This window comes from Hippopotamus amphibius, chromosome 5 (assembly GCF_030028045.1).
Source record: "Hippopotamus amphibius kiboko isolate mHipAmp2 chromosome 5, mHipAmp2.hap2, whole genome shotgun sequence".
NCBI classification, from domain to species: Eukaryota; Metazoa; Chordata; class Mammalia; order Artiodactyla; family Hippopotamidae; genus Hippopotamus; species Hippopotamus amphibius.
In genome coordinates this window covers 94317438-94344161 of record NC_080190.1, presented here as the reverse complement: position 1 = coordinate 94344161, position 26724 = coordinate 94317438, and the positions used below count along the sequence as shown (strand labels likewise).

Below are 26724 nucleotides of genomic sequence, written 5' to 3'. Positions count from 1 at the left end.
CCCACCCTCGGTCCTGAACCAGGCTGCTGGCTGCCTAGTAACCATGGTCCTGCCCCGCCAGCAGCAGGTCCAAGACTGGAGAGCCAATCTCCTGGTGGATGTTTCCTAAGACACGCTCTTCACCTCCTGGCCCAACCCAGCAATGGTTTCACAATCCAATAGCCCTTCTCACACCTCCACTTCTGACCCTTTGGACCTCATCACTCTATTTCTAAAATCTTAGCAGAGAAATCCTCTTCTCTGCCCAGAACTCCCAGCCCTTCACAGTCCTCACGCCCTTGTTCTCATTGACCTGGTCTTTGCCACCATTCTGACCTTCAACCCCTGGAACCAACCAGATTTGTACACTTTATTACAACCTACCCTAGGAGCTCTGGCCTGGCTCTCCAGAGGATGGACCCTGTGGTCTTCTGTGTTCTCAACAGCATCTAGCATGAAACACCCTCCAGTCCCACTGCACGAGTCTTGAAAAAAACCAGAACCCTCTCCTTCTGGCTCTGGAGTACTGCCTCTCTCCCTCCCTCCCTCCCACTCAAATGGAAGCACAGACACAATTACGAGGTAGGAAAAAAGACATCTCTTTTAAAGCAACTGTCGTTTTGAACAACTTATCTCTCTTGCTGAAACTAAAACACCTCTTTCAGTTACTAATTCATAGTAATCCTTATGGACAAATAATAAAAAGTCAGTTAAGTACTGTAATTTAAAAACATTAGCCATTGTATGTACTGTCCTTCACAAAAAATGGTTGAAAATCTTGGGCCACATGAACATGGAGCTGTTATAAATCACAAAAACAAGAGTAGTCATTACAACTACAATAACTATTAATAACCATTTGTTTAGTGTACACTGTGTGCTATTTTAAATAAATCATCCCATTTGATCCTAAAAGCACTCATTTTACAGTTGTGGAAATTGAAGTTTGAAGGAGTTAATTGACCTACCCAAGGTCACACAGTTTTAAGTGGCAGATCGAGTATTAAAACTAGCTTGTAAACCAAAGACACTTTCTTAACGATTAAGTTATATAGAGAGCTACCCAGGCAGCATCCTGGGTGCAGACCAGGAACTGGGGACTGCCCAAGGCCAGCCCCCAGGGCTGCTGCTTCCCAGACAGGGGGCGCCAGCACAGTTTTCTCAGCTATGAAAGTGACACCACAGTGGTTTACTTCACAGAACCACTGTGAAAATTAAACAAGGTAATCCATCTTAAACAAATGTTGATTATGACCATTTTAGTCACATTAATTAAAATTACAGAAGACTTCCATTCACTTCCATCTAAGTTTTGTGACAATTCAAGCTCTCTGTACAGTCCTGAAGGCTGGCCCCTGGAAACGCGGCGCCCTCCCCCGCCCCCCAACTATAAGTTTCTATGCACCTGACACTGGGACAACTGCTATTCTCCTGCAGCTGTACAGTCAGAATCTCCAACATCTATTGCTACAGAGTTGCTTTTTAAAGGAATCTTAAAGGAGCTTGGTTACCCTCACCATTTTGAAATCATTCCCCAAGAAAAATTCTAAATTTGTGTTGAATTTTGTTGCCTCCTTTTTATGAACAATTCAGTCAGGTGACCTTCATGAGCATCCAAAACTACACATTAAACAATGTAAAATTAATGTCTCTTTTTACATAAGTGCCAAGAAAGTGATAAACCTAGTGACTGCTAAACTTTTCACCATTTCTCTATGCAGCATTTTGGGGAAATAATTCTAAGACTAATGGCTCAACTATTGGCAATGTTAACATTTAAAAGGTTACAGCAACTAAGACTATTTTATTTTTAAAGTATAAGACTCAAAACAAACACACACCATTGAGCTATATTTTCGAATTCAGAGCTGGAGTACGCTGGTTTTATTTCACCCAACCACTAATGTCTGTAAAGAGAAAACACCATGAGAGGGGGTGTTGGTTTGTGAGTGCTGCAACGTGTACATAAGCCGCCCTCTGGGCCTCTCAGCACCTCTGAGCCTTATTCTCTCAGTTCTGCTTGCCTTTTCCTGGGTGTGTACATCTGTGCGTGTTGCTATTATTACATTTTAATCCCTTAATCTGGGATCTTCATTAAAAGAAAAAAAAAGCAGTCCATATATCCAGCCCTTCCTAACTGAAACTCTTAAAAAAAAATTATTTTATTTGGTTGTGCCAGGTCTTAGTTGCGGCAGGTGGGCTCCTTAGTTGTGGCATGCAAACTCTCAGTTTCAACAACCATGTGGGATCTAGTTCTCTGACCAGAGAGAGAACCAACCCACGCCCCCTGCACTGGGAGCATGGAGTCTTAACCACTGTGCCACCAGGGAAGTCCCTGAAACTATTTTAAAATGCTGTCAATTTTTTAAGTCCAGAAGAACCTCAGAGATCATCCAGTCCAAAAGCTAACGCTTTGGAGGAAAGAGAATTATCACCAGGAAAAGTTTAGTGATAATCGTAAAGTCACTTAACTACCAGTTAGTTGCCAAACCAAGTCAAAACCCGAAGTCTCCAGGCATCCACTAATCTAATCTCCTCCTTACTATATTACAATGAACCTCCATTCATAAGAGATAAGACCAAAAGTAATATTATTCAAAAGCAAAACTCTGAATGCAAACAACCTAGAAAACATGCTTCCAGTTTTAAATCTCAAGGTTATCAGATTCCTAATTACATGCCTTTAATTCCCACAATACCAAAAAAAAAAAAAAGCACAAAGACTACCAAATAAAAACTAGGATGAGTCCTGAAATGCTGTGTTTATTAGGAACAAGAATTTCCCAATTATAACTCACATATTTTTACCTTGTTGAGTTATGGGGAAAAAAAACCAAGTAAGACCTTAAATAGTAATACATCTGTCAAGCTATCCACACAAACATAAGAAATGACAGCAAAGCAAATGTAATATCAGTTTGCAACCAACCATCTAAATTAAGAAAGCTCTGAAATAACAATAAAAACCAAACCAAAACAAACAAACCAGATGAGGTGGTGTAGTTTTGAAGAGTGCCAGGTGAACTCCAGTTCTACAGTCTGGGATGTACAAAACCCCAAAATATTCAGAAATAACTATAATCATTTTAGTGCATTTCTTTTCAGGTTATTTTCCATATATAATAATATATGGTTTCTATGTTTTTCCCCAAATGAGATCATGACTCATAACTTTGTAACTTGCTCTTTTCCTTACTTACAAACATGTTTCTGTATGAAACACAATCAAGTACCATTTTTAAATGTCCCAGTGAATAACATTTGTCTTGCTGGGGCACAGGGTGGGGAGACTTCACTGGACACCCTTTCACACTATTTGACCAGGTGAATCATCACCTAAAACTAAAGGAAAACCTCTACAGGAATGGAATGAATTTTTTCCGTCTTATCTGCTTTCCAGCCCTACTTAGCTGGTCCTCATGGACACCTGGGTCGGCAACAGGGCCCCCTTCCCCGCACTACACGCTGCATGGCTGTGGGGTCAAGGAAGAGAGGGCCTGGGGCACCCAGCTTACAGGACGGCCGGACTGCGTGCCTGCCCTCTGCAGAGTTCTCTTAGGCAGGCACTTGGGCACCCTTCAATAAACCTGAGGGAGCACACTGCTAACATGGAACTCCTGAAAACCCCCACCTGTAATCTGAGTGTCTGCTTCCCCGTCCCACACTGGGAGTTCTGAGTTCCTCAAGTTCCCAACCAGCTGACTTAGTTAACATCGACATATCTATTGAGCACCGCCTATGTGACAGATTTGCTAAAAGCTTTACAGGCAGAAGTATTAAATTTTACCTTATGTTGTTTTAACATCACCATTTCACTAAGTAAGAAAATTAAGGCTTAAACTACTAGGCTAGGCCATGTGAATGAAACTGCTGATATTCAGACATCTTTTTAACCAACAGAAAGTGATTTCATAAGGTTCAACCTAACAACTCGGAGAGTAAGTGGGGGAGGCAGGGATGAAACAAGTTTCAAAGCCCAAGCTCTCAGCCATTTTTCTCACTGCTGCCACAAGGATGCAGTCCTGAAGGCACTCACTTTCCTCACCCCTGCTAGAATGCCCCCACCCCCGCAAACCTGATAGGGATGAGGAACACATCATGACCAACTGTGGGGGCAACTTTGACAAAAATGTTCTGAATGCTCTTAAAAAGAACCTTTCCATATATCACATACTTGGGTGTGCTCGAAGCAAAATACTCCTATCCAGGGAAATAATATAACCATCATTTTATATTTTTCAAAGTACTTTCCCACGCAGCCAACTACCTGAATAAGGGAAAATCTTTTGAGGTATGATGGGCAGATATATCCACATTTCACAAACATCAAAGACATGAAGTAACTCACTCAAGAGCGTGGCAAGCTAGTAGCTGAGTCAAAAGTGAAATTCACATTTCTCAACATGAGTACAACTCTGTCCATTACTATAGACTGCATACTTCAGAAAAAAAAAAAATCAGGGAGACTACAGAATGCATTCAACTTAAAACACATATTTTTCAAAATATACACACTGTTGAAATTCACTATATAAACAAAAACACCATAAAGTTTTAAAACATAAGTCTAAGAAACAGGGACTTATGTTCTGATTTTGCATTGCTTAAAATTATGTATTAACAGAAGCATTTATAAAAGCTGTTAATAATATTTTCTAATTTTTCAGAAATCTAAGACTCAAATATTTGTTTGGTTTTAGCATTCTTTTCTTCCTTAATGGGATGAAACAAAATTAGGAAAACACCACATGCAGAGAAACACACATTAGGCACCAAAGCACTGGGAGCCCTGTATCTGGTCATATCCATTACTTCTATCATCCCTTCACTCAATAAACCTCTGACCACTACTGGAGGTAGTTACTATGCTAGGCACTTGATACCAGGAGGACTAAAACCTCTGTTTGCCCTCAAGAAGTTTACAGTCTTTGAGAGGAGACAACAAAGAGACAACAAAACACAAATTAAAACATCCTCTGGGGGCACCTAGAAAGGACAACCAACCCCAAAGAACGGACAAGGAAGGTCTCCATGAAGAAGAAACTCTCCAGGTACAACACAAAAGGAAGCATTCAAGTGAAGAGTGGGTGAAAACATTCAAGATGTCAATGGAGAAAATTAAAAAACATAAGTAAAGAATGTCAAAAACTGAATAAAAAGGGCAATCTGCCTAAATGAGAAACTCATTGCAAATATAAGTTCTCCTCAAACTAATCTACAGATTCTTTCAATTTAAACTGAAATCCCAATAACATTGTTCTTGTAACTGAACAGAATCCTAATATTCTTATGGAAAACCTAAGGGGCAAGAGTTAGGAGAAAATTTTTAAAGAAAAAGACAATAGAGGGGACACTTTTCCTAGATATTAAAATTTCCTCATCAGCCAAAGAAAGTCATTCAGATAATGTGAAGTTAGTGCAGGAATGGACAGGCTAATGAAAAAGATACATGCACATATGAAAACATGATACGTAATAAAGGCAGCATTCAGAGTCAGCAGGAATCCATACTAAAGGAGGACCAATCCTGTACCAGAAAAAAAATGTATATGTTATTATTTTGCTTTAAAGAACATTAGTAGAAAATTGGCAGAATTTGAACAGGGCCCACAGATCAAAGTTCTGTATCAAAGTTAATTTCTTGAGTTTGATAACTACACTGTAAAGTAAGAGAACGTCCTGGTTTTCAGTAAATGCACAATGAAGTATTTGGGAGTGAAGAGGCACATACATGTCTGTTAACTTCTTCTCAAATGGTTCAAAAAAAAGTGTCTGTGTGGAGAGAGGGGAAGAGGGGAAGAACGAGTACACACACAAACATATGCAAAAATCTTCAGTATTAACACAGGATAGGAATTCTTCATACTGTTCATATAACTTTTCCATAAATCTGAAATTATTTCAAAAGAAAAAAACAGGAAAAGAATGGACTGTTTAAGGAAAAAAAAATTAAATCCATATCTCACAATATACATAAAAATCAATCCTGGGCATATTAAATGCCTAAATGTAAAGAGCAAAATATAGACTTAAGAAAATACGTGATATCCTCTGACCTTGGGATATAAGAAAGGATTTCTTTAAAAAAAAAAAAAAAAAAAGCACAGGGTTTCCCTGGTGGCGCAGTGGTTAAGAATCCGCCTGCCAATGCAGGGGACACAGGTTCGAGCCCTGGCCCAGGAAGATCCCACATGCTGTGGAGCAACTACTGAGCCTGCGCTCTAGAGCCCATGAGCCACAACTACTGAGCCCATGTGCCACAACTACTGAAGCCCACAGACCTAGAGCCTGTGTTCTGCAACAAGAGAAGCCACGGCAATGAGGAGCCCATGCACGGCAGTGAAGAGTAGACTCTGCTCTCCGCAACTAGAGAAAGCCTGCACGCAGCGGTGAAGACCCAATGCAGCCAAAAAATTAAAATAAAATAAAATATAAATTCTAATAAAAAATAAAAATTTAAAAAAATTTAAAAAGCACAGATCAAAAGACTGATAAACTTGACTAAAATTTAAAAACCAACTCAACCAAAGAGGCACAGAAAGTGTGACTTCCCCGGTGGTCTACAATGCAGGGGGGCCCAGGTTTGATCCCTGGTCAGGGAACTAGATCTTGCATGCATGCTGCAACTAAGAGTCTGCATGCTGCAACGAAGACCTGGCGCAGCCTAAATAACTACATGTTAAAAAATACATAGAAAATTCATCCTATGATTCAACAAGGAAAAGAAAATTATGACTAAGGAGGTTCACGGAAGAAGAACAGGAATGAACAATAAACATGAAAAAGATTCTCAACCTCAACAGTAATCAGGGAAAACATGAATTAAACCATGACCATCCACCACGCTGACAAATATTGTCTCGCAATACTTGGTTTGATGGAGATGTAGAGATGAAGGCTCATTCACTGCTGAGACTGGAGCACAGGGCTAGACACTTACCATGATTTTAGTTCGAAAATTTATAAACAACCTAAGCATAACATGGTATAATCCATGACAAAACACTGCTGCAATTAAAATGAAAGAATTAGAGCTACAAGTATCAACCAATACTAAAATTTTAAAATCATCTTGTTTAGTAAGTGTACAGTTTCAGTTTTACAAGTGAAAAGGTTCTGGAGACTGGCTGCACAACAAAGTAAATATATAATATTGCTGAAATGTACAGAGGCAGTTAAGACAGTAAATTGTATGTTATGTATTCTTTACCATAATCAAAAAGAAAAAATAAACCAAAAAAAAAAAAAAAAGCTATTTATCAACAGACCTTTACTACACTGTTCCTGAGTACATACACATCTAGCAAAAGTATAAACGTGTTTGTGGAAAATACTCCATAATCAGGATAGCAACCACCTCTGGGCAAAGAGGAAGGGACCTAGTACTTGGAAGGGTACTGGTAATGTTTTGTTTCTGCAAAAAACAGAAACAATCTGAAGCAAGAATGATTCATTAGCATTTGAGACAGCAGGGGGTGGATGCATGTGTGCTCATGATTTTTTTCTGGTGCTTAAGATCTTTCGTCTATAAGAAGAAAAGGAGAGACAGTATCAAGAAAAAGCGAGAGAAAACGGTAGGCAATGTTTGGGGAAAGCAACTGAGGATAAATGAGCAAAGCCAGAACCTGCCTGGAAGGAAAGGTGTACCTGCAGATTCAGACTTCACCTGCGGCAATGAGGACCCAGGGAGGACAGGAGGGAAGAGGGGAGGACAGCATCAGCTCTAATGAAAAACCACTGAATGCCACCACTAAGAAAAATGTGGTTCATTTCACTGTTGTAATTCTGTGATTTTATTTATTTCCAGTAACCAAAAGCAAACGTGAAGTATGATTGAGGAACTGTGTTAGGCCAACGGGACCTCGCACTGACCACCCCAGTTCCAGCCCTCATGGAGCCAGCAGTGTATCAGGGAGGAAGACACAGAAATCACAGCGTGTGTGCAGCGCTTAGATGACAAAGGCGATACGAAAGTTTCATAAAGTAGTAGTTTTGCTCTACCACAAAACCAGACAGATGACTCTCAGCGATACACTCTGCTTACTTCGATGTAAAAGGTGGGACTAAACTATGTGAGTGATGCACGACCTTCTGCCCACCCCAACCCAGCTCACTGCCCTGCACGTACAAGCCTACTTCAGGAGGGAGTCTGCTGGACTGAGAAGAAAAGAGAAATCCTGTCCCCAGGTCTCTGCCCCCTACCTCTATCCTCAGATTCAGAATCCTTGCAGAACCATGTAATTCATAAAGCTCCTCCCAAGTTTAGGATTCTTGAATTCCATTTGGAGGACTGTTTCAGAACCTAAGACATGACCCTACCCTAAGAAGTTTAAAAAAAAACAACCCCCCCCAAAAAAAAACCCAAAAAAACAAAGGGGGAAAAAGTAATAAATGTAAGGTATGAAAATTTTACATTGATTTTTAAACTATTAAAACCTTATACTATTAATGACCAGTTCCACTGAAGAAGTAGTAAATTGATCATATATGTTTCATACAGATATGAAATACAACTGATAACCCAACAAGAAAATAAACTTTTGGTCTGAATCTGCGGGTATACCTTTCCTTTCAGGCAGGTTCTGGCTCTTTGCTCATTTATCCTCAGAGAAAATTTTTTAAAAATGCAGACCAAAAAAAAAAAATCATGACTATTATATTCCAATCAAAAAATAAATGAGAAACACAGTAAAGGACTTCCTAGGTGGCACACTGGTTAAAAATCCACCTGCCAATGCAGGGGACACGGGTTTGATCGCTGCTCCAGGAAGATTTCACATGCCACAGAGCAACTAAGCCTGTGCACCACAACTACTGAACCTGTGCTTTAGAGCCCGTGAGCCACAACTATTGAGCCCATGTGCCGCAACTATTGAAGCCCACGTGCCTAGAGCTGTGCTCTGCAACAAGAGAAGCCATGGCAATAAGGAGCCTGGGCACCACAACGAAGAGTAGCCCCTGCTAGCTGCAACTAGAGAAAGTCCATGTGCAGCAACGAAGACCCAACACAGCTGATAAAAACAAAAACAAAAACAAAAAACTCGAAGAGGTATTTCCTAACATTGAAAACACAAATGACAAAAGACTGGAAATAGATCCAAACTCAGGAGTATGACAATTCACCAAAGCATGGAAAAGAGGCTTGCTCCACAGAAGTCAGACGATGACAAGAAAAGGCAAACGTTGTTCAAACTGCTCTTGACAAGCATTTTATAAAGAAACAAAAACACTCTAATTCTTAATCTCTCATGTTTAAATTACAGTGTACTAAACAAATGTTAGTTTTACTGTTTTTTCCCATTTTTCCTATATACTTGTAACCACAGGAATTTTTTAATGTTCTAGCAAACATTTTCAAAGGTCATGGAATAATCATAAGTTTTCTCACTTAGTAAGACTGCTTTGAACAGTTTCAGTTTGCCACCAAAACTACCATGCAAAGGGAGGACTGCTGATAGTAAGGTTGTATTACCTGACAATATCATCAAGAGCAAACATGTGTCAAGAGCACCCAGGTTCCTAACTTACATAGAAAAATCTACCAGGCCAGTTAGTAAAGTCTCAAGAGGGAAATACCCTAGACTACTACAGTTCAGCTCTTTATTGTTTTTTTCCCAGGTTCTAAGATTTACACATGCTAATCTGTATTATTACTACTCCCAAGTTCTGCCCATGTCCACAAATCTTCATCCTGAAGAGGGGGGAAAACACACAAAATCACGTAGTCCAACCTTTTCATGGGAAGGGATGGGAAAAGCAAGGCTTGAGAGACTCATGGCACGCCTAGCATGGCAAGCCTAGCGTGGCACAGCAATCTACCAGAGCAGCAGGGGAATTAGAATTAACACACTGCTAACCCAGTTTCTGTTCCAGCATACACGCTTCCCACTTCTGGAAAAGGTAATCAGGCTTCACTGTGGTTTTATTTTCCACCTATATAGCTTACCTAGACCTACCATACCTTTTAATCTAACACTAATTCTTTTATTAGTGCTGAGATATGATTAAATTTTTGAGTCACAGGTACTAAATATACTAACAAACTTCTATTATGCAGAGTCATGTTTCTTGAGCCATGTCCTATGAAGTCATCTTGACCCCCAGAGGTGACTGTCTTTTAGGAAAGGGGAACCTACCACAGTGGGGTCTCTACCACAGCCCTACCTAGCCAGTGGGATCTCTACCATGAGACACATCTGACAGTCTGAAACAAGGACTCTGCTAGAAAGAGAAGTATGAAAGCCACTCTCAAACCTAAAAGGAAGTAAGATTCCTGATTTCAGGATTATTCCAAATTCATGGTTCCTCATGATGGAAAAAGCACTAGACAGAGTAAAAAACCCGGATTCTGATCTGGACTTTATAGCTAACCAACTATGTAAAACCTTGTATTTCTGTAGGCCTCAGTTTACTCAACTGCAAAACAAGAGGACCAAGTGGTATGGTAAAGTATCTTTCAGCTTAGAGTCTCAGTCTAGTTAGAATTCTTCCCCCTAGTTTTTCTTTCAGTAACAAAGAGTAAAAGCATATGACTTAGATAACACATGTTAAAATATAATGCTTTAAGATAAAAAAATATCTGTCAGGTGTTTTTTTTTTTCCTTTGGCCTATCGAACAATAATTTTTATCAAGAATATTTTGGCTTAAAAAACATGTACAGTACATCCATCTAGCTCATTTAATTTAAAATTTCAAGCTTCACCACGTTTATTTCACAAACATACAAGTACTGTTTCCACCCTTGTTACCAAGAGGTAAACAATACAAAAGTATAACGAAGAGAAAGTATAATTTAAAAGTAGTTTTAAAATATAGTCCCAAACTGCTCCTACACTCCTCTCTCCCTTAACTGGATGATACTGTCAAGGCTGTAAGGCACAGACCAGGAATAAATGGAATATGAAATTGACCAAGGCAACTTTTAGCAACAGTTTCAAAACAAATTTCAGTGGTTTAAGAAAACATCAATTAACTGTCTAAAAAACATTCTAATTACGCTAAGGTTTCAAATGTAATAAATGTAAAACGAATGTAAATAATAATTAGAATGCTAAAATATAAACTAGAAAATACAGGCTTCCAATGTACAATAAATATGCTAATAACATCTGAGAAACTTCTTTATAATTCATATTGAACTTCAAAAATGACTAAATGTGGTTAACAAAAGGTATCTGCCACTAATATAATCTAATCATCGGTTTTTTAAAAATATTTCCACACTCTTGCATATGTACAATGTTGGGGGGAGAAAAATTGTGTTTAAATGAAAAAAATGAAATGCACGAAATGAAAACTATCAATTATATTAAAATACACCAGTTTATTACTAACTTTTCAAAAACCTTCAGGTAGGAAGCACAACTCTTAAAAAGATATGGCCCCATTCACAAGCACACTCGATTTCAAATAACAAGGACAGCAAAGTTTTAACACTAAAATGTCACTTTTAAAATCATTCATGCTTTACTAGTTAGCGCAGACCCCAAGTGCACTGAAATAGTTCCCCAACGCTAACGTCATTAAACAGCTTATCCTGTCTGACAGCTGTGCGTAATAAAGAGATACAAAAGACGTAATTTTTCATTAAAATGAATGCAGAATGGTACTACCTTGAAAGTACCAATCACAACATACACGGAAGCCTTCCAGTTTAGTAAGCACAGACTTGAAAGTTCATCTTATTATGCGACGAAGACATGAAATACAAGACCACACTGTTCTACAGTCTGGTTTCAATAATGATTAGAAAAATGAAAGACCCTACGCATCAACGCTTTAAGCAATAAAGCTTTACACTTTTAATTTAAAATTTTTTAATGGTCAAATTTCTAAAACCTCAGTGTTAATACCCAATTTCAAAGTCTGCGCTCATAGGAAACCAAAATTGTATTCAGTACGAGAGAAGTTTAACAGCTCATCTAAGAAGTCGCTTTTTTCTTTCGTTAGCGTTCACCTCGCGCCTCGCGCTTATTCAGTCTTAAGTGAAAGACAGACAACACGCATTCAGTCAAGTAAGAATGGCCCCGTCCTCCTCCACCCACGTCAAGGCGACGAGGGGACGCGACTCTCACGCGCCCAGGTGAACGCGTCCTGCCCGGACGCCCCTCCTCGCTCCCGCGCCGCCCGCGGGACCCCGCCCACCGGACCCCCGGGCCGGCCCGGGCCAGCCCAGCCCCCAAGGCGCGCAGCCGACGCGCGGGCACGACCGCCGCCCCGACGGCCGCCAGGACTCTCCCTACTGCGGCTGCGCTCCGCGGGAAGTCCGGCGGCCGAGGGGCCGCACTTCGGCTTCTCCCACACCGGCAGGCCGGCCGCCAGCTGCAGGCAGAGGCGCGGCGCGGGTCGGAGTGGACAAGCAGACGGCCCGGCAGGCTACCGACCTGTGGAGACCGCCATCTTCTCCTGCAGCCCAACGCTCCACCCGCACGTAGGCGACGTCCGCGCCACTTCCGGGAGCGCCGCCGCCCGCCCTGCGGCTTCCGGCCTCAGGCTCCCGCCCCGCGGCTTCCGGCCCCAGGCTCCCGCCCCGCGGCTTCCGGTGCGTCACAGCTTCCGACTTCCTGAGATGCCGCAGCCAGCTCAGAGTGAAAGGTTGAAGGTTAAGCGCGTGGAACCAACTTGAGTCTGTCACCGAGACGGAGAGCAAGAGCGCGAGGCGAGAGTGCTCCATGAGGAGCACGTGTTCCGAGAGCCCGCGCCGGTGTGACGTCATAGGCGTGCGTCGGCGCAGGTGCGCGAGCGCCCCCAGCGGGCCGCCCTCGGTTGCGGGGGAGGGTGGTGTTGGTGAGGGGTTAGGCAGACAACGCGTGACGTGAGGCCCTGAGCAGGCAGGGGCGTTGACGGTCCTGTGGAAGATGATTCAAGGAGTGACGAAAAGTTTAAGAGCCGTGAGGGTTAAGCCGCCTTATTCGTATTTCCTTTTGAGATGGGCGGGCTCGAGAGACGTGGTCGAAGCCCAGGTCTGAGTCAGGAAAGCTCTTTCCGTTCCTGAGGTAGTGGGGAGCGTCGCTGCGTCCGGGCGGTGGAGGTGCCCCGGCAGCAGGGACGACGCCGGCGCGCGGCCCGAGCTCCGCCTGAGCGGGCGCCTGCTTGCCTTCGCCCCCGTGCGCTCGCTTACCACCCCTCAGCCGCGGCTGCGGCGGCTCCTGATGGCCCCGCCTGGCCTTCAGGCCCTGTTCTCCACAACCCTCTCGCCTTGTGCGTGGGCTGGGCTTACTGACCAGCTTCCCGCGAAGACAAGGCGGCGGTCGCTTGGGCAGCACGAGTGCTGGAGTGGGAGCGTGCAGAGAGGGGCACGGCCCCGCGCAACGATGACACACAAGTTGGTGAAGGTTCCGTGTTTTCAGGAGAGCTAAAAGAGAGTGGGCGTGTGTGCACATGTGGCTGATTCGCTTTGCTGTACAGCGAGAAGCAACATTGCAAAGCAAACTGTACTCCAGGAAAAATTCATTTTGAAGAAGGAGATAAGACAGAAGTGTGGGGGTATCGCTTCTGAGATTTTGTGTAAAAAGACTAGATTGCAGGGAATTCCCTGGCGGTCCAGCGGTTCGGATCGCGGGCTTCCACTGCCAAGGGCCAGGTTGGGTCCCTGATGGGGAAAGTAAGATCCCACAAGCCCTGTGGCCCCAAACCTAGGTTGCACACCTTGCTCTCTTGCCCCCTCTGAGAGAAGCGTGCTCGCATCCTGACAGCTGCCTTACAGAGAATCCCACGTGGCGGGGAACCTTGAGGAAGTGAGGTGCTCAGTGCGGTAGCCCTGAGGAGCTGAAGCCTGCCAGCAAACGTGGGGTTGAGCTTGAAAGCAGATCCTACCCAGTCAAGTCTTCAGGCAACACTTCGGCCTGGGCGAGCACCTCAGTGGCCACTCTGCTAGAGACTTTGAGGCAGAGGACCCCAGCTAAATGTTGCCTGATTCCTGACTCCTCGAAAATGAGATAACAGATGTTTGTTGTTTTAAGCCACTAAATGTTGGGATAATTTGTTATGCAGCAGTAGGAAACTAATGCACTGTCACCATAGCCAAGACATGGAAGCAACCTAAGTGTCTATCCACAGATGGATGGATAAAGAAGATGTGGAATATACGTACGATGGAATGCTACTCGCCCATTAAAAAGAATGCAGTTTTACCACTGTCAGCTACATGGATGGACCCAGGGGGTATTAAGCTACATGAAGTAAGATGAAGAAAGGCAAATACACTGATGTCCTCACTTGTATGTGGAATCTAAAAAAATGAAACAAAGGAGTGAACGTAATAAAATAGAAACACTCTCACATGTAGAGAACAAACTAGTGGTTACCAGTGGTGAGGAGGAAGGAGGAGGGACAAGATGGGGGAGAGGATTTAGAGAATGAAAAGACATGGAAGAAACTTAAATGCATATTACTGCATATTAAGTGAAAGAAGCTAATCTGAGAAAGGCTACATACTGTATGACATTCTGGAAGAGTCAAAACCGTGGAGACAGTGAAAAGATCAGTGGTTGCTAGGAGTTACAGGCGAGAGAGGGATGAGTAACTGAACACAGAGGACTTTCAGGGCAGTGAAGCTCTGCATGACACTGTAATGGTGGATACATGTCATTATACATTTGTCCAAGCCCATGGAATGTACAACAGGGAGAGTGAACTGTAATATAAACTGTGGACTTTGGGTGATTATGATGTGTTAATTGTAACAAGTTTACCATCTGGGCAGGGGTGTTGATATGGGGGAGACTATGGGTGTGCAGCACAGGGAGGTATGTGGGAAATATCTTAATTTTGCTATGAACCTAAGCTGCTCTAGAAAAAATAAAAACTATTTTAAAAAACTTCTCCAGGGACTTCTCTCATGGTGCAGTGATTAAGAATCTGCCTGCCAGTGCAGGGGACACGGGTTCAATCCCTGCTCCAGGAAGATCCCACATGCCACAGAGCAACTAAGCCCATGTGCCACAATTACCGAAGCCTGTGTGCCTGGACCCTGTGCTCCGCAACAAGAGAAGCCACTGCAGTACGCCCATGCACCACAATGAAGAGTAGCCCCTGCTCACTGCAACTAGAGAAAAAGCCAACGTGCAGCAACGAAGACCCAACACAGCCAATAAATAAATAAATAATTAAAAAACAAAACCAAAAAACAGTGACAACAAAAAACTCCAGTGGCTTTCGTTGTACCCAGTTAAGGTTCTTGCAATGGCCTGGAAGGTTCTACACGGTCCATTCACGTGCCTGCTCCCTTATCGCCCATCCTCACCTCCTACTCCTCTCCTCTTTGTTCTTTCATATCCAACGCACGTGCCTCCTCACTGTCTCTCCAGCAGTGCAGATTCACAAGTATTCCAGGGCCTTGTCACTGGCCATTGCTTCTACTTGGACCTCTTTTCCTCCCAGTATATCTCAGCTGAACATCATCCCTTCCTGCCTCTTGCAGTGTCTTGCCAGCACTAGGTGTTCACCTGTTCTCAGTCAGGCTGATCAGATCCCATCACCTGGGATTTGGGCAGGGATCACAGCTGGCTATGCTCTGCTAAGAGCAGTCTCTCAGGGGAAGGTCTGCACATTTTTGCTGCCCATTCCAGACTGCCAGGTGTAGTGCATCCTTTCCAAAGTGTCCAGGCAGGAAAGCTGTAGGGTGAAAGTGGACTCATTCTTCACCACCTACTGAGAGGTGACTGTTCAAGCCCAGAAACCCGCAAGTAAGCATTTTCAGCCCTGTGCAAAGATTAACATGTTGGGCACTCTCAATTCTCCCATCTGTTAGAACATTGATTGGTTGTCATGCTGTTAAGCCCAAATTCAGTGGGTCCAGTCTTCCTCCTCACATTCAGCAGCTGGAGTATTCTTAAATCTAAATACACAGGAGATTAATGAAAATCAAGGTAATACACATGGAATTTGTTGTTACTACCTTGTTGTTTTTTTCCTCACTATTTAGGGGATTCTTGGTAATATTGGTGATGTTTGAAGTTTTAAGTCCATAGCTGGGAAGAATGGACAACCACTGAAATAATGTGAACTGCATGTGCTAAAAGTAGAGAGATGACTCGGGGTTACGCAGAACTCCTTGAGAGGGAGGATCTGACAAAGTCATACATTTCCTAGATGTCTAAATTCCTTTTCTAAAGAAAAGAGATAACAAAACATTTTGTTAATAATTCCACTATAATAATTTATTCAGGGCTCTATTCAACACATTTAGTTTCTAATACACTTTTCACAAACATTTTTTATCATTGCTCTTATATTCTATATATTATTTACTACTTTCAGTAAAAAAAAGTTTCTGCTTCATCTTCATAATTATAATCATAAAGGCTTTAAAATAGTTATCACATTATCAAGCCATTCTCTTCATTTTGGACATTTTTCAGCTGCTTCCAGGACTCTTCCTAGAAAAAGTTTCTCTATCTACATCTTTAGGCAGTTAGGGGAAAGGTCAGAGTTTCTTCCTGAGTCCTGGGGGCCTTAAAATAATCAGCCTAAATTAATACTCATGTTACCAAACCGAACTCAGGTTTGTTCATCTCATGGGCAGCAAAGCCGACCTACCTGGTTGTGGTGAAGGAAGGTACGGTGTTTACTTACAGGTGCCAAGCAAGGAGAACAGACAGCTCATGCTCTTTCAGGGAAGGATTTTTAAGGCAACATTAGGGGTGAGGGTTGCAGGGTGTGGGATCAGCTCATGGACATTCTTCTGATTGGTGGTGAGGTAACATAGTGATGTTTTGGGAATATTAATCATCAGCCTTCTGGTTCCAACTGAAACTACACTGGTCTCAGAACTTAATGAAGCTCAGGTTTTTTATGTCTTGGCACAGAATTCAGTGAGTGACAAAGTGGGAGGAAAGAAGTGGATTTATTAGACTAGGACACTTGCGAAGGATACAGATGGGCAGGAAAGAAAGCTCAACCCCAAGAACTAAGTGGGCTGCATTTTTATCATCAAAGGAAAAGTGAGAAGGGGAGAAGACCACCTTCTTCCTCACTCTTTGAGTAGACATCAGGCTTACATCACTAGCTCTTCCTTTGCATCTTATAATCAGAAATAGAGTTCTGCATAGAAGTTGGAGTCTTCAGTGCCCCACTAATGCCACTAATGATAGTGGATGCAACCGCCAGCCAGAAGATTGGCAAAGAAACAGAGGACTGAAAAAAGCATGGACAAGCTGGACACCTCACTCAATAACGGTATCACCCATGGTTTTCTCAAGTGCACACAGAACGGGCTCCAGGATAGACCGCCATCACAAAACAAGTCTTAAATAAATTTTAAAAGGTTGGAATCATACAGAGTATCTTTTCTATCACAATGAAATGAAACAAATCATTAACAGAAGGAAAACTGGATAATTCACAAATTGTAGAAATTAAAACAATACACTGTTAAAACAACCACTGTGTCAAAAGAGAAATCGCAGGGGATATTTTCTAATTTTCCAAGAATACAGTATACCAAAACTTATGGGATGCAGTGAAAGCAGTGTAAAGAGGGAAATGTAAAGCTGTAAACATATATTAAAAAAGAAGAAAGATCTCAAATTAATAACCGAATTATACAGCTTAAGGAACTAGCAAAAGAAGTGCAAACTAAGCCCAAAACTAATAGAAGGAAAGAAACAGGAGTAAATAAAGATTGGAGTGGAGAAAAATAAAATAGAGAATAGGAAAACAATAAAATCAGTTAAACCAAAAGATGGTTCTTTGAGAAGATAAACAGAACTGACAAAACTTTAGCTGGATTGACTAAGAAAAAAGAAGACTCAAATGACAAAAATCAGAAATAAAAGTGGGGATATAACTAATGATTATACAGAAATAAAAAAGGATTATGAGAGATTGCTATCAGCAGTTGCACACTAACAAATGAGATAACCTAGATGAAAATGACAGATTCCTGGAAACACACACTCTCCTGAAATTGAATTATGAAGAAATAGAAAATCTGAATAGACCTATAACTTAATAGTAAGAAGACTGAATCAGTAATAAAAATTTCCCAACCAAGAAAAGCCCCAGATCAGATGCCTTCCCTGGTGAATTTTACCAAACATTTAAAGAAGGATTAATGCCAAAACTCTCAAACTCTTCCCTAAAATTTAAGAGGAGGGAACACTTTCTAATGCATTCTATGAAGTCAGCATTACATAATACCAAAGCCAGACAAAGACTGCAACAAGAGGAAACTGCAGACCAATATGCCTTATGAATATTGATACAGAAATTCTCAACAAAATACCAATAAGCTGAAATCAGCAGCATAGTAAAAGGATTATACACTATGACTAAGTGATATATATTCCAGGAATGCAAAGTTTGTTCACGTAATACATCACGTTAATAGAATGAAGAAAAAAATCACATTGTAATCCCAATTCATGCAGTAAATGCATTTGATGAAATTCAACACTTTTCCATGATGGAAATACTCAAAAAAAAGGAATAGAAGGAAATTTCCTTAAGATCAGAAAGGCCACATATGAAAACCCTGTAGCTAACATCATTCTCAGTGGTGAAAGGCTGAAAGCTTTTCCCATAAGATCAGCATGTGAGATAAGGCTGCCCACTTTGCCACTTCCACTTAATGCATTATGGGAAGTTTTAGACAGAACAATTAGGCAAGAAAATGGGATAAAAGGTATCCAAACTGGAAAGGAAGAAATAAAATTATCTCTGTTTGTTGATGTCATGATTTTATTTATTTATTTTTTGTTTTCTTTGGCGCTTTGTTTTTTTAGAATTTTTATTGAGATATAATTGACAATAAACTGCATGTATTCAGTGTACAATTTGATTTTTTTTCTTGTTAGTAATGTATATATGGCAATCCCAATGTCCCAATCCACCCCCACCCCCCCACCCCCCCCACCCCCGCTTTCCCCACTTGGTGTCCATGTGTTTGTTCTCTACATCTGCGTCTCTTTCTGCCTTGCAGACCAGTTGATCTGTAACATTTTTCTATATTCCACATATATGCATTACTATACAATATTTGTTTTTCTCTTTCTGACTTCACTCTGTATGACAGTCTCTAGGTCCATCCATGTGTCTACAAATGGATGACATGATCTTATATGTAGAAAATTCTAAAAATTCTACACACGCAAAAAAAATTGTAACTAAGAACTTAATTCAGCAAAGGGGCAGGATACAAAATCAACACACAAAAGTCAGTTGCATTTCTATACACTAACAGTGAACAATTTGTAATGGAAATTATGAAAACTATTTCATTTACAATGGCATAAAAATAGGAATAAATTCAACCAAGGAGGAAAAAAGACTTGTACACTGAACGATGTTGAAAACATTACTGAAAGAAACTAAAGAAGACGCACATAAATGGAAAGACAGCCCAAGTTCATGGATTAGGAGACTTAACCTTAAGGTGGAAGTGCAGTGGTGCTGCTGCACGTCAGCAGGCAGCTGAGCGGCGTGGACAGACAGGGCTTGGCGGTGTACCTCGCCTGTCACCAGGGCCTGCAGGGAAGGCGGCGCGCTCTGCCATAGGCTGTGCTCACACCTGCTCCCGGAGGAGGAGCCTTCCTCCTACCCGCAGGTGAGCTGGCAGCTCCGCATCCAGGAGGGAGTGCACCTGCGGACGGAATGGCTGCTCCTTCACTGCCCCTCTGTCTCCAGCAGACTACTCCTGTGGCCAGCCCCACCCAGACGGTCCAGGGAAAGGATTTCCACAAAACATAGTCCCAGCTTAACCAAGTTGATAGAGGACACAGCCACCACACATACAGAATATTTATATCCCAAGAAGTAGTCTATTTGTTGACAAGTCAGGAGGCCACGCATGCTTCACATAAGGTCATTGGACTGTGTTCTAGATTTGATCATAAATGACATCTCCTGCCATTGTCTGAGAAATTCCACATGCAGAGTTGAGGACACTAAGCATTGTTGGTTTGCACAGAGCCTCTTTTTACCCATTCAAACCATAATTTTATGCTTGAAGAGATGTCAGCAGGATTTATGAGATTTGTTTTATTTTAAGATATTTACTTATTTGTTTATATTTATTTTTGACTGTGTTGGGTCTTCATTGCTGCGCACGGGCTTTCTCTAGTTGCAGAGAGCAGGGGCTGCTTTTTGTTGCAGTGCACAGGCTTCTTATTGCAGTGGCTTCTCTTGTCTCGGAGCGCGGGCTCTAGGCACTCGGGCTTCAGTAGTTGTGGCTCAAGGGGTCTAGAGCGCGGGCGCAGTAGTTGTGGTGCACCGGCTTAATTGCTTCACGGCACGTGGGAACTTCCTGGACGGGGATCCAACCCATGTCCCCCTGCATTGGCAGGTGGATTCTTAACCACTGTGCCACCAGGGAAGTCCCCAAAATATATTTTAGATTATTTCCAAATATTTTGATTGTGCTAATTTGTATGCATGTCTAATTATTTTAAATATAGCTGAATTTACAGTGAATTCACTGTTTCCTTTTTCTTTTCCACCTTGATCTAAAGTACTTTTTTCACACACTATTTTCAGAACTAGATGTAGCTTCTTTCTGATGGTTGAAATAGGTGTTTCAATTGCTGTCTCCCTGCTGTTGCCATTTATAAGACACTTGAAATTTTTTAATGCTTCTGACAGTTTCAGAGTTAAAGCAGTAAAAAGAAAAACTGTAAAGGACTTTGAAATGGACTGAGAAGCCCGTTGGGCATCTGTGAGGGAAGCGTGTTGTTTGCGTGACCTGATTCTGCAGGTTCTCTGCTCCTTTTGCTGTCTGTGAGCTACTTTAGAACTCATCAACTGGTAAAAAACTTGTAACAGTGGCTGTGATTTTTGTCCCTAGAAATACAAGTTGTGTCCACTGACTGCATTGATTATTCCGTGTATGGTCCCATTTTGCTTCAGTTTATAAATTGATGCCAATATTCTTCCATTTTCCCATTTGAACCAGTCTTCATTTCTCATTGATTCTCTAAGTTAAAATCTTTGACACAGTCACTTTATCCATCTCAGTGCCTTGATTACATCCTTCTAAAGTTACCTTTTACCAACAGCATGAAGCTTTCTTTATCTTCCATATGGTGAATTTCAGTAAGAGCTCATGGGACTACAAGTGCATTCCAATCATATTTATGTATTTATTCCATTTCCATCGAGCCCTGCGCTGGGTACTCGGGAGGAAAGATGAGACCCACAGCATCAGATACAGATAGCACTGCGCTGCAGAGCGAAGGTCCCAGAGATGTGGGTGCAGGGCAGCGGAAGAACCTGGAGAAGGTTCCTGATCCTGTAGAACAGGTAGGAGTCGGTCAGAGAAGGTATTTTATGCAGAAGCACCGAGTGAGGGGGAGTATAACACACCCAGAGGCAAATGGGGGGCAGCTGAAGGCAGGTTGGTGCCTTTGTGTACTTGGGCTGCTATCACAAAGTAAAATACCATAGACTGGGTGGCTTATACGCAACAGAAACTTCTCACATTTCCAGGGGCTGGGAAGTCCAGGATCATGGCACCAGCAGGTTCAGGGCTGGTGAGGGCCCTCTCCTGGGGTTGCAGAGGCTGACTGGGTCCTCTCGGGATGGTCTCTCTGGGGCCTCTGTTACGAGGACACTACTCCCACAGCTTGGCTCTGCAGTCACCTCCCCAATGCCTGCCCACTGATACCATCACCTTGGGCATCAGGCTTCAGCACACGAGTCTTAGGGAACTCGACATTCAGCCCACAGTAGCTGGAGAGCCGGGCAAGGGCCCCTGCCAGCCTGAGGAATGGAGGAGTCGTTGAAGGACTGCACGTGGCAGGTCCCACAAACAGGAAGCTGTTTCTGCAGCAAGAGGTGCTGCCCTGTCCTCAGAGGCAGGGAAGGAGAGTGCCTTGCTGCTCACGTGGCTCAGCTGCTGCTTCTGCATCCATAGTATTATCTGAAGTTCAGAGGCAAACAGCTCTGCTCCTAAATGGTGTTGGAGTTGGACAAAGTGGGAAAAAATTCTATTTTGCTCCTTTCTGATGTATAGTCATCTTCAGTTTATCTGGGACATTTTTCCAAAGAAGGCATACAGATGGCCAGCAAGCATGTGAGAACATGCTCAATGTCATTAATCAACAGGGAAATACAAATCAAAACCACAATGAGAAATCACCTCGCACCTGTCAGAATGGCCATCATCAAAAAGACAACAAATAACAAATTCTGCAAGGATGTGGAGAAAAGGAGACCTCAGCACACTGTTGGTGGGAATGTAAATTGGTGCAGCCACTGTGGAGAACAGTATGGAGGGTCCTCAAAAAACTAAACATAGAGCTACCGTATGATCCTGCAATTCCACTCCCAGGTATATATCCTGAAAAAAAACAGAAACACTAATTGAAAAAGATACATGCACAGCAATATTCATTACAGCATTGTTTATAATAGCCAAGATATTGAAGCAACCCAAGTGTCCATCAACAGATGAATAAGGAAGATGTGGTGTATATATACAATTGAATATTACTCAGCTGCAAAAAGTAATGAAATTTTGCCATCTGCAATAACATGGATAGACTTGGAGGGTATTATGCTAAGTGAAATAAGTCAGACAGAAAAAGAAAAATACTGTATGATATTTATATGACTCTAAAAAATAGACAAACTAGTGAATAAAACAAAAAAGAAACAGACTCACAAGTACAGAGAACAGGCCAGCGGTTACCAGTGGGGAGAGGGAAGGGGGAGGTAATGGAGGAGTAGGAGGCGTAAACTAAATACTGCGTATAAAATAAAATAAGCTAAAGGGTATGTTGTGCAGCACAGGAACGTAGCCAATGTTTTATAACTACTATAAATGGAGCATAACCTCTAAAAATTGTGACTCACTATGTTGTACACCTGAAACTAACATAATATTGTAAATCAACTGTACCTCAATAAAAAAGTTGATACATCTCTGCAATTTTCATATCTAGTTATTAACAGGCAGAGGGCACAAGATGTAAAAGCAAAATATTTTATTTTTTAAGAACTTTTATTGAGATATAATTGACATACAATAAACTGCATATATTTAAAGTGTACAATTTGATTTTTTTTTCTTATTAGTAATGTATATATGGCAATCCCAATCTCCCAATTCATCCCACCCCAATATTATTATTTTAAACAAACAGGTTTATCAACAGCATGAATCAGTCTTTCCTGGGTGGATAAAGTTCTATTTTATTTAATAACAGCTACTAATTAAGTAACAGAGTAGTTTAACATGACATTAACCTTCTTCTAAAAGAATCATTAATGTGTAAAATCAACAGTTTGGAAAGCACCTGGACCCCACAGTCAAAGCCTATTTCATGTAACTGTCTGTTCTTTACCCATGAGAAACTGAGTTTACGTAGGATTGTGTACAATCCAGAAATCTGATATTGAGAATAAGTGAGCAGAGTGTTTCACATGCTTGAAATTTGCCAACCTGGCATCTTTTCTTCTGAAGGCTCTTCTTACAAATTCATTCTGAGCAAAATTTCACATTGACAGTGTTTTGATGTGTAAGTCCTTTCAGATATTTTGCATTTTGATAGCAAACTCCAGAGTTATACTGCAGGCTGGGATGATTCAGCAAGTTTAGTTTCTGGGAAAGAGCCACTGGGAGGGTTGGCTAGGGTCTCAAGGAGTGATTGTTATAATTGCTCTGATTGTAGTAAGTGGAGACGTTTACTGAGTGAGTAACCAGGGATGGTCCATGCCTGGTTCTGAAGCTTTCTTCTCCGTGACTGTCCATAATTTTTTACTTCTTTGCCTATCCTTTTTTTTTTTAATTTTTTTTTAAAATTTTATTGGCTGTGTTGGGTCTGTTGCTGTGCGCGGGCTTTCTTTAGCTGCGGTGAGCGAGGGCTACTCTTCATTGTGGTGCGCAGGCTCCTCATTGCTGTGGCTTCTCTTGTTGTGGAGCTCGGGCTCTAGGCGCGTGGGCTTCAGTAGTTGCAGCACATGGGCTCAGTAGTTGTGGCTCGTGGGCTCTAGGCGCGTGGGCTTCAGTAGTTGCAGCACATGGGCTCAGTAGTTGTGGCTCGTGGGCTCTAGAGCACAGGCTCGTTTGTTGTGGCACATGGGCTTAGTTGCTCTGCGGCATGTGGGATCTTCCTGGGGCAGGGATCGAACCCGTGTCCCCTGCGTTGGCAGGCGGATTCTTAACCACTGCGCCACCTAGGAAGCCCTACTGTATCCTTTTTTAATTTGCAGTAGTCTTATAAGAAACAGTCATTAAACTTTATTCCTGAGTCAAATGTAGTTTTGCTGTAATAATGCCAGAAGTCCTGAGGAGATGTTGCCGATTAAATACTTATTTATTCTCTAGTGCTGTAGCCCTTTCCAAAGCTCCACGGCTCAAGGGGAGGAGGTTTCATACACTTAAAATACCCGTCACTGAGCTTGAGTTGGCCCTATGGTTGCTCAAAAGTTCAGAATGTATCTGATAAGGTAGAAGCGGTTTTCAGGGATCTTTTACTGTAAATTCTGTTTGAAATAATCACAGCAGATAGCTTTTAGAAATCGTCAGCACAGATGCTATGTGTTTTATATTACAACATAATTTTCCAACTAAGGAAAGACTGTTTTCATTTTTGTGAGATTGTGTGTTTAGGGTTCACAGTGCTTCAAGCTATTTGGATCAGACACTTTGCCTGTGAAATCCCACTGAAGACGGGAGAGGCCGTGCGGGAAGCCTGGGCCCACGAGCAGTGGGAGGGGAGTCACAGACTCTTTGAATGTTATCAGCCAAGAATGTCACTGAATCATATGTGCCCATGTGAAGGCTGATGCTGTTCTACCAGGGCAAGGCAGGGCCCACCTGTCCAACTGCCCCCAGGTGGTTCTGGAGCAGACACTGTGGAAGGCTGCCCTTCCCTGCAGACAGCCTCCCAGACTGGCAGAGATCGGCCCTGCATTTCAGCCCTCAGTCAGGGAGACACTACCAAGGTGTGGCGGTTGCCTCAGCTGCTTCTCTTTTCCGGGGGGAGGAGCTGGACCGGTGTCTTCCTCCAGCCCTCGCAGATCAGGGGCCGCAGAGATGCACCTGTGAGGTGGGGCCAGCACTGCCCCGAGGGGCGGCTGAGAGGGAAAGGCACGGCACATGGGCCACACGATGCGTCGTCTGTTAAATAAAACATGGAACCCAGAGGCTGATAAAGCCTGGGAAGAAATGCAAGCAGATTTTAAAGTTTATAAATTTCTATTTGCAACAATAAACAGTGAGAGGAAAGAGTCCAAAGGATAAACACCCCTGAGGTTTTTAATTTGGTTTTGATTTTAGATTCCACATATAAGTGAGATTATACAGCATTTGTCTTTCTCTGACTTTGTTTTTAATATAAATTTATTTTTATTTTTGGCTGCATTGGGTCTGCGCGAGGGCTTTCTCTAGTTGTGGTACATGGGCTTCTCCTTGTGGTGGCTTCTCTTGTTGCGGAGCACAGGCTCTAGGCGTGTGGGCTTCAGTAGTTGTGGCTCAAGGGCTCTAGAACACAGGCTCACTAGTTGTGGTGCACGGGCTTAGCTGCTCCACAGCATGTGGTATATTCCTGGAGCAGGGATCGAACCCGTGTCCCCTGCATTGGCAGGTGGACTCTTAACCACTGCGCCACCTGGGACATCCTTTCTCTGACTTATTTCACTTAGCATAATACCCTGTGTTATTATGCTGAGGGGTCCACACAGGTCCACCTGTGTTGTCACAAATGGCAGGATTTCCTTCCTTTTTATGGATGAGTAATATTCCGTTGTGTTTATATATATGTAATACATATACATAATTATATATATAATTTCACATCTCTTTTATCCATTCGTCTGTCAGTGGATACATAGGTTGTTTCCATGTCTTGACTGCTGGGAATAATGCTGCAATGATCGTGGGGCCCATGAGGTTTTATAAATTGCTCTTTCATCTGGAAAATGTGTAGTTGCCTTGGGAAAAGTCCCCCTTCTTGGAGCTTATGTGTTAATGGAAGCAAACAGCAAACTCTTAAACAAATACATATATGAGACAATTTCCCACCAGGTAAGTGCTGAAAAGCAAACAGTGCAACAGAATAAGAGCGACTGAGATGGCTACTGGGAGTGTTCTTTAGGGCAGGGAGTTAGGGAGGGGCCCTCTCAGGAAAGGGCCGCAGCTCAGATCATGGGACAGGTGTGGTGAGAGGCCTGGACGGGGCTCAGGCAGCGGTGGGCAGCTGAGGGCGGAGGGCCAGGGGCCTGGGGAAGTGGGCCTCTGGACGAGAGGGCAGTGGTACCTGCCACAGGTCTTAAGGAGGGGTGTAGTTTGGCCACTGAAGGAAATCCAGTGTGACTGGAAGTCCTCCATTAGTCATGGGGCCCCAGAAGCAGACAGGGCCAGACCCTGCAGTGTTGTAATTATGAATGACAAGGAGTTTCTGTTTTATTTTCATCAGAATAGGCAACCCTGGAAAGGTTTTTAAGAACTGGGATATGTAGTGTCAAGTTGTGTGGCATTGCCAAATTGGAGTAATGTGATTTAGTTTGTTTTAAAAAGATCAATTCCAGTGTTTAAGGGTAAAAGGGATCATATATGTAACTTACGCGCAGAATTTGATGAGAAACAATATTGACATTGCCCCAGATTGTCTCCTCACAGGTGCTTCTGATTTCAAAGAAAAAAAAATCGTAATTTACAGTGAAGAAACCTGGCAGACAGGGGCTTCCCTGGTGGCGCAGTGGTTAAGAATCCACCAGCCAATGCAGGGGACACGGGTTCGATCCCTGCTCCAGGAAGATCCCACATGCAGCAGAGCAACTAAGTCCATGCACCACAACTACTG

General features: G+C 42.5%; 1 protein-coding gene across 2 annotated transcripts in view; it reads right to left on the bottom strand.

Annotated features, from left to right (window-relative positions):
• Window positions 1-12495, bottom strand: part of UBE2V2 (ubiquitin conjugating enzyme E2 V2) — a 33714-nt gene extending 21219 nt beyond the window's left edge. For both annotated transcript variants that reach the window (XR_009053815.1, XM_057735708.1), the window contains exon 1: window positions 12364-12495. Coding sequence is in view for 1 of the 2 variants with exons in the window: in XM_057735708.1 (XP_057591691.1) it covers window positions 12364-12379 (16 nt within the window). In the remaining variant the exon portion in view is untranslated. The remainder of the gene's footprint in view (window positions 1-12363) is intronic.
• Window positions 12496-26724: the final 14229 nt, after the last annotated feature.